We start from the raw sequence: 10,862 nt of genomic DNA, 5'->3' as shown, positions 1-10,862 counted from the left end.
ATAATTTGATAAAATCGCCAGCTACCGACAAATGTTGGCAGAAGTCAAATGAAACGGTTGATTCAGCAGTTATTAAAGATTTCAAAATATGAGTCATAGCCCTAATTGAACATTGATTAAGAAATAGAAGCCCATTTAAACACCAAAATATATGATTAACTAAATTAAAACTAAATAGCTAAAATTTATTACCAGGGCAACGCCGGACATCCATCTAGTACTTGTATATGTATCAAAGCTTGTATGCTAAGTACAAGCGTACATACATGTGTATCAAATCGCCATTTCTGACCGACTCTACTACCAATCTTTATCACCTCTAAAATTGGTGCTTCCTTATATGCGATACAAATGGAAGATGCTGGCCGATATCAGCAGATGCAGACTGATACCGCTGATTCAGCAGATATTAGGGATTCCAAAATATGAGTCACAGCATTTACTGAACATTAATTAACTAATAGGAAGCCCAGTTAAACACTAAAATATATGACTAACTAAAATCCTAGACAGTAGTTATAAAGATTTGCCAAACCAAAATGAATGTTAGGTACATAAATATATAAACTAGAAATTGCCCTGTCATACAGCCCATGACCTGGTAATGGAATAAGTGATTATGGAAAAAAGAAATGGTATTGCTGGTTGTTGAAAAAGTAGTTGTCAGCAGGAATTCACAGAGTATAGTGTAAACGTTTCTCATTACATCCAGTACATGTGAGCTGGTATATGTTGTTGTCAAGTCTGCCAAGAAGTTGTAACGCAGTTTTTAAAAATCAGGACAATCTAAAGATTGAAAATGAGGAATGTGATAAAGGGGGGCAGCATTGGGAGGAGCAATATTGTTTTGTGCAATATTTGCATGGTCAATGATGTCCATAAAATCATGATCATCATCTGGAAACCAAGGGGCTGCCAAGTCCATGTCATTTACATCGCCTACAACATCTATTAAAGAATTATCTGAATCAGATGAGTTGTTGTTATTAATTTGAGTAGCGTGTTGTTGAACATTAGCATTTGATGTTGATGGTTGCTGTGAGGACCTTCTATTTATTCTCCTATTGAGCTGTAATAATTGAGAGACACGTGGACGGCCACTGCGTCGGCCAAGACGAGGTGTTTTGGGAAGTTGTATGTCCATGGTAGTTGTCAAGTTGTTTTGAAATTAAATTCAAAAAGTCAATGATGGAAAACAAAAGGTTGTAAAAAATCACATCTAATCAACTACTATCTCAAACCTATGTTTTACAACAATAAAATAAATATTAGTTAAAGCTGTAAGCCTAACCTACTGTAATGTATGTAATTTAACAACAGCAATAAGGAAATATATTTATTATAACTCTGAAATGCAATATTGTTAAGGTCAAGCGCCTTCCCTTAACGGGCTACTGCAATCCACCCCTGTTTCAGGCAGAGAAAGAGTGTATAAGTTCAAAGTGAATAAGTCTGTATTTGACTGTAAGCGCCACAATCAATGTACAACAGAGGCATTCACGACTCCACTGGGAGCCTGGCCCATTTTGCCAAGTCACCCAATTTACTACCATATAAAAGGAAGGTGGATATGTACAAAAACAAGTAAAAACATAGCACACGGTCGAAACTGAATATAATAATAATAATATAAAAAGAAGTATAAGTATGATTAAATAATTATTGGCGTCGCCGATTAAAAACGTACAGAGTAATAAGAAATAAGCATATACAACAGACAGGGGAGACGAATCACGATATTTAAAAGGATAAGACAGAATAAGGCATATAGGAGTAAATAAAGTAAATGCAACGTCCGCCACACTATTAGAAGTAAAATGGCAAGCTGCTGTGTAATATACACAGTTTGAAAGTTGGTTGTGTTGAATGTAGAATGGTTTTGATAGCGATCTTTAACAGAAAGCAAGTATGAGCGTTCATGCGTCCGGAAGTCTTCTGCAAACTGGAGTAAAATAAAAAAATGTTCTCGGCATAAAGGGGCATTGTAGTTTGGCCCTAGCTGGTACATGAGATGTAAAGAATTTTGGCTAATGTTTTAAATAATTTAATGAAACTTTTGGTAATTGAAAAAAAAACATAGGCTGATAAACTGTGTACCACAATTTTGTACCTGTAAATCGGTCTACGCCTCAAACGGTCTACGTTTATTACAGAAACCTTAGGACAAATTCGAAAAATTATTCTCATAATTAAATCTTATAATGATTTTATAAAATCGAATAATTATTCTTTTAATTAAACATTTTTGCAAGATATTAAAACGAGAAAATGTTAGAAACTTTCGGCAAGTGAACAACACCATAGACTGTGAAATGAGCACGTTTTTCTCGTGAAATGCGCACTGCTTAATTATAGTTCTACTATCTGTCGCATGACTTTATTGGCGTATCGTTGGCCGGTTTTAATTATGATTAAAAATAGCTTTTTAGGTGTTTTATTGTGATTTCAGGCCAAATTAATCTGTCTATTTGTGTATAATACAATCAGATAGGTAAGGTTTAGGGTGTTGTTTACAAATAATAAAGACTTAGTAACATATTTAAATAGGTTTATATGTGTTTTGTATAGTTATTATACTTAAACGACTCCATTGAAAAATGGTTAAATTATTGATGAGATTTCAGTGCAAGGGTTTGTGACGGTGTTGATAAAGAATTGTCGTGAGTTGTGTGCACATATGCATTTATCATAAAGCTCCCAACAATCGCTTCACTCGTGTTTGGTCGTGGGAAAAATAGTCGAATACTATGATACCTGCAATAGAAGCAGCAGCTCTTCGTCCTCCATTTTGCAACGACTGTTCTGTCCTTAGCCTAAACCCAAAGGATTGGATGAATTCTATACTATAATAAGAGTCTAATGTAAATTGAAGCTGTCCAATACATGTAAGAGATAAGATCAGCAATTGAACCTTTCACGTGGTCACCTTGCTATGACTGTTTTTACATTGGGGGAAGTTGGACAAATGTTAGTAACACAAAGTTTTAGCTAATACACAGTTTTCCTATGCTCTCCATACGACATTTTCGCCTTACGATCCTAATACCAGAACGAATAAATGTTGGATGACGGAGTCCACTGTATGTAATAGAACAAATGGATAAATGGATTCTTTGATGGAGACTGCCATTGATATGCTCGAATAGATTATTCTATTGCGTGATGAATGATGAATAGGGAAAACACAGAATTGCGTTTTAAAAATCCTATGACGCCCACTGGAATATTTCTAATCTCCTAAGTTTACGCAAGTGCCAATATATTAAGGCTATTCACAATCAGCTGATCATCGTGAATGATCAACCGTCCGACTCTAACTCGCAGATATCCGCTCAAGTAGGTGTCAACTGGTTTTATTATTAAGTTCATGTTATTTGAACAGTTTGTATAAAAGTTATTCACCAGTCTAATTCGTGAAAGCTGGTTCATTGTAGTTTACTCATTCGAGATCCTTCCTTGCTAAGAAGTTGAAAAACAGTCAACAGTCAACAGAGATATTCTCTTTTCCTAAGAAGTGGGTAACCAAGCAACAAGGATGATTAGCAAAGCTCTATACGGACTTCTAGTAACTATGATGGGGCTAGGTGTGGCTTCAAATCTTATCCCTCCATCAAACTGTAACTGGACTAATCGGGACTGCTACCGCTTCAGAACAGACAAAAACTTTTTCATCAACTGCTTCTTGGGTATAGGAAACGAACCAGGACCGTGTACAAGATACTGCCATGAATCCTCTCCACCATTTTCTGCTCAGTGTAAAGGCTATTGTCCAGGTAAGATTAACCTGAAAAGTTACAGGAAACAGGATAGTAGTAGGTAGAGATTGAAATAACTTGATGTTGATGCTCAACAACCGCTGGCTCAACAAGCTTTTTATGTTTATATAATTAGTAGTTCTGAAGATTTAGAGGTCTTCAGGTAGCCTAGCAGTAGTTCATCGCAAAATGAAATGCTTCTTTTATTTTAGATTATATCAGCGTCTGCCTATTGCATTCTGGTTCAGTAGTCCCGAGTTCCACATCAACATCTCTTGTCATATCTGCGAGTCTAGTCAGTAGAGCTTCCAACACCCCCACCAACAATAAAAGTGGTGCTGAAAAAGGTGTTACATTAACTGTTGAACATACGATAAGTACACCCAGAAGTAATGCTAACGAAGGCCTTGAATCAAGTTTTCCCAGCACTATTCCCACGAGCACTCCACGTCCTAACCAAACTACAAGCCAAAAAAAACAAAACACGTTCATAAAAAAACGGAACTCAAAAAGGGAAAATAGTCTACAACAGAATACCGAATCGCCTAAAGGAGAACCTATGAACATTGCTGAGCTATTATTGATAGTAGGCTTATGTGGAAGTGTGATCATCATAGTATGCGGAGTTGTCATCTGTAGTAAGTATCATTTTTATGCCTTTTTCATTTGTGGGTCATGTAGCAGGCATAACAGAAGATTGCTAGAAAAGTATAAAAAGGGTCATAATATGGAAAGTTTTAAAAACAGGCCAGTGTGTTGATATACTGAGCAGAAACATGAGTTCACTTCTTACCAGTAGACATAAAGTAGTTGGAGAAATGGCTCCATTAACAGTGTAATAAGCAATAGATTATCTGGGCTATTATCATAATAGTTTCATATTGTTGTAGAAAAATGGGTAAACTCGAGGACGGTTCCAGAGAATGGTAAGAAATATGAAATTAGCAGCAGTGAGGTTCCTAGGTTATTTACATCATGTGCAAGCTGTTAAACTAGTTGGTACTGGTTAAGCTAGTTAAGCTACCGGAAACACAATTCTCAATATTTGTTGAGTCATTCAGATTCCTACTATTGTTCACTCACAATGCCGAGCTTGTGTAAACAATGATCTCAAGCTTTCAAGTAATAATCTATCAACAATATGTTCATCCACTACAGCTTGCTGATTAATTTACCTCATGTCAATACAAAACAATGGATGCCATACGGATAGCTGTTGCTAGTATGACCAGCTGTAAAGGATTTTGCCGGCCTTTACTTTTGCACGATCTAGAATGTTGCATAAAGAAGAGAGAATAAGTATGGTTTTTTGTTCATTTTATTTATGAAAGAAAATCCATTAGTTGAGGAGCTTACGACTACTGCTCTCCTCTTCTATCAAGTGCGCTCCCTTTATATACATTCATGTTACCCGTTCCGGATGATGGAACTGAGTAAGAAAAACCGCATAACAATAAATATAAATCGAGTCACTAACGGGTTTGCATGGTTATAATACATTACAACAGTGATACAACATAGACGAAGGCAAAACATAATAGCGATATAGTTTAGCGAATAGGTTATTAACGACATAACAAAAAGAGTAAACACAACATGCAAGATATATACATATAGAAATATTCACAAGAATTAGAAAGCCACGGCTCGGCGTCCACCACACAGCATTACCTACATTCAGCAGTCATATGTAGTATGTAGTCATGTCTAATCATGAAAATGATAGCTCTTTATAATTCTATTAATAAGTAAAAAACATCTCCAAATCTTACAAAAGAGGTACTTTAAACCTAGTGAACGGGCTTGCTAAAGTTCGATAAAATCGCTAGAGGCAATTAGCATCTCTATGACTAGTAATAGCTTTATGAATGTAGGCTTATGACCTTGACCATAGCTAAAAAATCGTCATTAATCAAGGTTTCAAAAACTTCGTTAGATCACCAATTGTCTTCACCATTTGGTAGCGGAAACTAACAAAAAAGCCTTAGTAGACATTAAACTAACTACAGAAATAAAACATGTTTGTGGATGAATATTTGAAGCGAAGCTTCCAAATTCCAAAGCAGACTTTCTATAAACACCTAAACACATTTTGTTGATAAAAATTGAGGCTTTGGTTTTGTTACAGAGTCTGCAGGAAGTCAGCATCAAAATTTGAACAATGCCTCCTACAATCAATCTTCAGAACAAGGTATCGTATTCTTGCTAAACTAGTTTCACAAGCATACTGAGTTGAGAACAATCTATTTGCATGGTAATATTACAAACATCAGACACACGTTTTTTCTATAGTCTGTGCTAGCCCATAGTTGGGAGTCTTCAACCATAAACTATATAGCATTAAATTACTGGTGTTCTAATGTTTCTTACTCTATGTAAACAGTCTATGCTTTTATCATTTTTCTTAGAATCGCACAATTGATGAGAATGTGAATTACTAGATAATTCTGTATTAAATACACTTTCTATAATGAACTTACACAAACCTTTTAGTAGATTTATTGGAAATTATCGGTATTTTGTCTATCTTTTCCGATTGTTTTGATGATTGAAGTGATCTAACTGCCAAGATGTTTCAAGGTTGAAATCGACAGAACTTGATCGCGGTTAAAACGCACAGAAGAAAAATTGTTGCAAAATGGTGACTAGTGGCTACTGTTGCTATAGTTGCTATCGGCTATTGCATCCAAGTTGCAGTATTACGCATCTTTATTCTGTCTCTTTGCAACTATAATGGTGATATAATCGCACTTTCGCTTGATCTGAGCGTTTTAGCTGCGATAAAGTTTAGTAAATTGTAATCTTGAAACATCCTGGAAGTCAGATCACCTCAAACAAAAAAACAATCATAAATTATAGAAAAATATCAATACTTTCTGATAAAATCTACTAAAATTCTGTGTAAGTTTAGCTTTAAGCATCAGCATTTACTCTTACATTCAGAGCCAGGAGATATATTGACACACGTACACTTGTTGTATGAGGTAGGGTCATAGGATCATTGGCACATGTACACTTGTTGTATGAGGTAGGGTCATAGGATCATTGACACATGTACACTTGTTGTATGAGGTAGGGTCATAGGATCATTGACACATGTACACTTGTTGTATGAGGTAGGGTTATAGGATCATTGACACACGTACACTTGTTGTATGAGGTAGGGTCATAGGATCATTGGCACATGCATACTTATTGTATGAGGTAGGGTCATAGGATCATTGGCACACGTACACTTGTTGTATGAGGTAGGGTCATAGGATCATTGACACACGTACACTTGTTGTATGAGGTAGGGTCATAGGATCATTGGCACATGTACACTTGTTGTATGAGGTAGGGTCATAGGATCATTGACACATGTACACTTGTTGTATGAGGTAGGGTCATAGGATCATTGACACATGTACACTTGTTGTATGAGGTAGGGTTATAGGATCATTGACACACGTACACTTGTTGTATGAGGTAGGGTCATAGGATCATTGGCACATGCATACTTATTGTATGAGGTAGGGTCATAGGATCATTGGCACACGTACACTTGTTGTATGAGGTAGGGTCATAGGATCATTGACACACGTACACTTGTTGTATGAGGTAGGGTCATAGGATCATTGGCACACGTACACTTGTTGTATGAGGTAGGGTCATAGGATCATTGACACATGTACACTTGTTGTATGAGGTAGGGTCATAGGATCATTGACACATGTACACTTGTTGTATGAGGTAGGGTTATAGGATCATTGGCACATGTGCACTTGTTGTATGAGGTAGGGTCATAGGATCATTGGCACATGCATACTTATTGTATGAGGTAGGGTCATAGGATCATTGGCACACGTACACTTGTTGTATGAGGTAGGGTCATAGGATCATTGCCACATGTACACTTGTTGTATGAGGTAGGGTCATAGGATCATTGACACATGTACACTTGTTGTATGAGGTAGGGTTATAGGATCATTGACACACGTACACTTGTTGTATGAGGTAGGGTCATAGGATCATTGGCACACGTACACTTGTTGTATGAGGTAGGGTCATAGGATCATTGACACATGTACACTTGTTGTATGAGGTAGGGTTATAGGATCATTGACACACGTACACTTGTTGTATGAGGTAGGGTCATAGGATCATTGGCACATGTACACTTGTTGTATGAGGTAGGGTCATAGGATCATTGACACATGTACACTTGTTGTATGAGGTAGGGTCATAGGATCATTGACACATGTACACTTGTTGTATGAGGTAGGGTTATAGGATCATTGACACACGTACACTTGTTGTATGAGGTAGGGTCATAGGATCATTGGCACATGCATACTTATTGTATGAGGTAGGGTCATAGGATCATTGGCACACGTACACTTGTTGTATGAGGTAGGGTCATAGGATCATTGACACACGTACACTTGTTGTATGAGGTAGGGTCATAGGATCATTGGCACACGTACACTTGTTGTATGAGGTAGGGTCATAGGATCATTGACACATGTACACTTGTTGTATGAGGTAGGGTCATAGGATCATTGACACATGTACACTTGTTGTATGAGGTAGGGTTATAGGATCATTGGCACATGTGCACTTGTTGTATGAGGTAGGGTCATAGGATCATTGGCACATGCATACTTATTGTATGAGGTAGGGTCATAGGATCATTGGCACACGTACACTTGTTGTATGAGGTAGGGTCATAGGATCATTGACACATGTACACTTGTTGTATGAGGTAGGGTCATAGGATCATTGACACATGTACACTTGTTGTATGAGGTAGGGTTATAGGATCATTGACACACGTACACTTGTTGTATGAGGTAGGGTCATAGGATCATTGGCACACGTACACTTGTTGTATGAGGTAGGGTCATAGGATCATTGACACATGTACACTTGTTGTATGAGGTAGGGTTATAGGATCATTGACACACGTACACTTGTTGTATGAGGTAGGGTCATAGGATCATTGGCACATGTACACTTGTTGTATGAGGTAGGGTCATAGGATCATTGACACATGTACACTTGTTGTATGAGGTAGGGTCATAGGATCTAGCTTTAAGCAGTATTACCACCTGCAGAAATAAGTTACCTTGCTATATTATCATTCATACTTTTAGTGGGATTCACACCACCGAATCAGAACTCGGATACAACAAATGAACCCTTAATATTAGTGAACTCTCAAGAATGAGTAGCCTGATGCATCAGATTTGTCGTAAGTTTATGCAGTTTTATTATGCTGAAGTGCTTGAACAACATGTTGATACTGGCAGTGAAACTGTGATACGTTCTGCACACTTTCAATGATTTTGTGGTCAAGTTATGCCCTCTGTAATGGAAGTTATGCCCTCTGTAATGGCACTATTCTCAGGGGATTCATAGCACCATTAAAAAACTCTATAAAAAGCCAGTAATAGCAACCCATAGAAGGGTCGCAAGGCCTTCATATATTGTATACAATATTTTATATAGTGCTGTCACTCTGTTCTATTTACTATGGCGGCATTAAATTATTGGCAGTTCTGGCAGCGTAGTTGTGGCTAAATTTTTAAAAAGATACAATGATATTCTGCATTAAATGCCTGTAAATATGCAGCAGGCCACTAAAATATTATAATATTCCAATATTTTAATTCAGAATACCATAATATATTTTCGAACATATAGCCAGAGTTATGCAAATTTTGTTATAAAAGAATATAATTATGCTATTATGCAGGTGAATTCTGAACTGCACCTTTGCAGGATAAGTTCTAGGAGTTATATGAGTTACGTCATAACATGGTAAAGTGCAATAAATTGCTTTTACCAGATTTCACCTTTGTCTGCAGGGATTACTTTGTAAATCCTAATGGATAAACCTAAGAGATGCAACGATAGGTGTGGTGCAATACATTTCATGATATCTCATGTATTGCACCACACCTATCATATATAATACATTCATTTCTTGAATTTGTGCAGAAGTGTTCGAAATACTCACACAAACATGCACCCTTTCGTGATTACAGTACTGCAACACAAATGGCTTGTGCTGTTTTCTCTGTTAATCAAAGCACAACAGTCATATATCATCTTTAACACCAAATCTTTAAGCTCTTCAACTCCAACAAATTGTGCAAGTGATGTATCCATTTTATATCGTAAAAATTTTCAAATGTTTTTCATGTTTTTCACAGAGAAGCAAAATGGGCAACCGTACAAAGAATTGCTGGGAATATTCATCCTACTTTTAGATCACTCGCCGGACAGTCTTTTTACAAAATAGTCATCCTTTGATAAAGTATTTTACTTATCGTCTTTTTAACTAACCAAGTTAAAAGGATAACTTTTCCAACTTAACCTCTCATATAATTCAATTACAACGGCCTTTTAACAAAAGTACGGTTCATGGATACCTTCTAGGCAATATTCTAAATAATTTTCAATTATTTACCAGCTATTAAAGTTTGCTCAACCCATATTTTTTCACTTGTGTTTATAAACTCAGAATATCATATCTTTATAATATTGTTTTGAATTTATTATTTTATGCTCTTAGTCTGTCTTACTATTTTTGCGAATACTGCTTCCTACCTATTATATGCAATTTTCATGAGCTTTCTGTTGGTATCTAATTAGTTGTACCATAATTGCTAATTGTCACTCAATAATCTTTTATTGGTGCAAATGCGAAAAATTTACAAAGTGATGTAATTGATCAGTTTGACCAATAACTGTTAAGCTCTAGCCTGCCTGCTTATGCAATATAAATTTAAACTGTTGCAATTTGTTAGGCCAGGCAGCTCGTGTATGGCTCTTGAAACACATAACATTATTGTTATTATAATAATAAGAATTGTATATTACAATACTATAGCAAAATTATTTATTCATTAGAGAAATATTACTTCTGGTCATTAGTAAATGACTAGCACCAAACTCGGACAGGACTGCAACAATACTTACCACGGTAGATAACTAAAGAGTTGTTGGTTCTACAGAGTTGAGCTCCTTGGTTTCAACAAGTTGTATTTTAGAAAGTGTTCGTTTCAGCGAACTCTGTTGGTTTTAGCAGGTTATGTTTTAAGAGGCATTTGGTGCAACGAA

At 36.4% G+C, this 10,862-nt stretch overlaps 1 protein-coding gene across 1 annotated transcript; it reads left to right on the top strand.

The window, feature by feature from the left end:
* Positions 1-3,455: 3,455 nt before the first annotated feature.
* On the top strand, positions 3,456-10,575 carry LOC137394595 (uncharacterized). Its single transcript, XM_068081328.1, has 6 exons — positions 3,456-3,773; positions 3,968-4,393; positions 4,646-4,681; positions 5,884-5,946; positions 8,891-8,988; positions 9,953-10,575. Exons 1-5 carry the CDS (start codon positions 3,536-3,538, stop codon positions 8,962-8,964), a joined length of 837 nt encoding a protein of 278 aa, XP_067937429.1. The 5' UTR covers positions 3,456-3,535; the 3' UTR covers positions 8,965-8,988; positions 9,953-10,575.
* Positions 10,576-10,862: the final 287 nt, after the last annotated feature.

This window comes from Watersipora subatra, chromosome 4 (assembly GCF_963576615.1).
Source record: "Watersipora subatra chromosome 4, tzWatSuba1.1, whole genome shotgun sequence".
Classification (NCBI taxonomy): Eukaryota; Metazoa; Bryozoa; class Gymnolaemata; order Cheilostomatida; family Watersiporidae; genus Watersipora; species Watersipora subatra.
The sequence above is the reverse complement of the archived record's forward strand: the minus strand, read 5'-3'. Positions and strand labels throughout refer to the sequence as shown.

Coding starts and splice junctions, on each gene's coding strand:
- LOC137394595 (XM_068081328.1), top strand. CDS start 3,536: ATGATTAGCAAAGCTCTATACGGACTTCTAGTAACTATGATGGGGCTA. Junction 3,774..3,967: donor GTGTAAAGGCTATTGTCCAG/GTAAGATTAACC, acceptor CTTTTATTTTAG/ATTATATCAGCGTCTGCCTA. Junction 5,947..8,890: donor CAATCAATCTTCAGAACAAG/GTATCGTATTCT, acceptor TCATACTTTTAG/TGGGATTCACACCACCGAAT.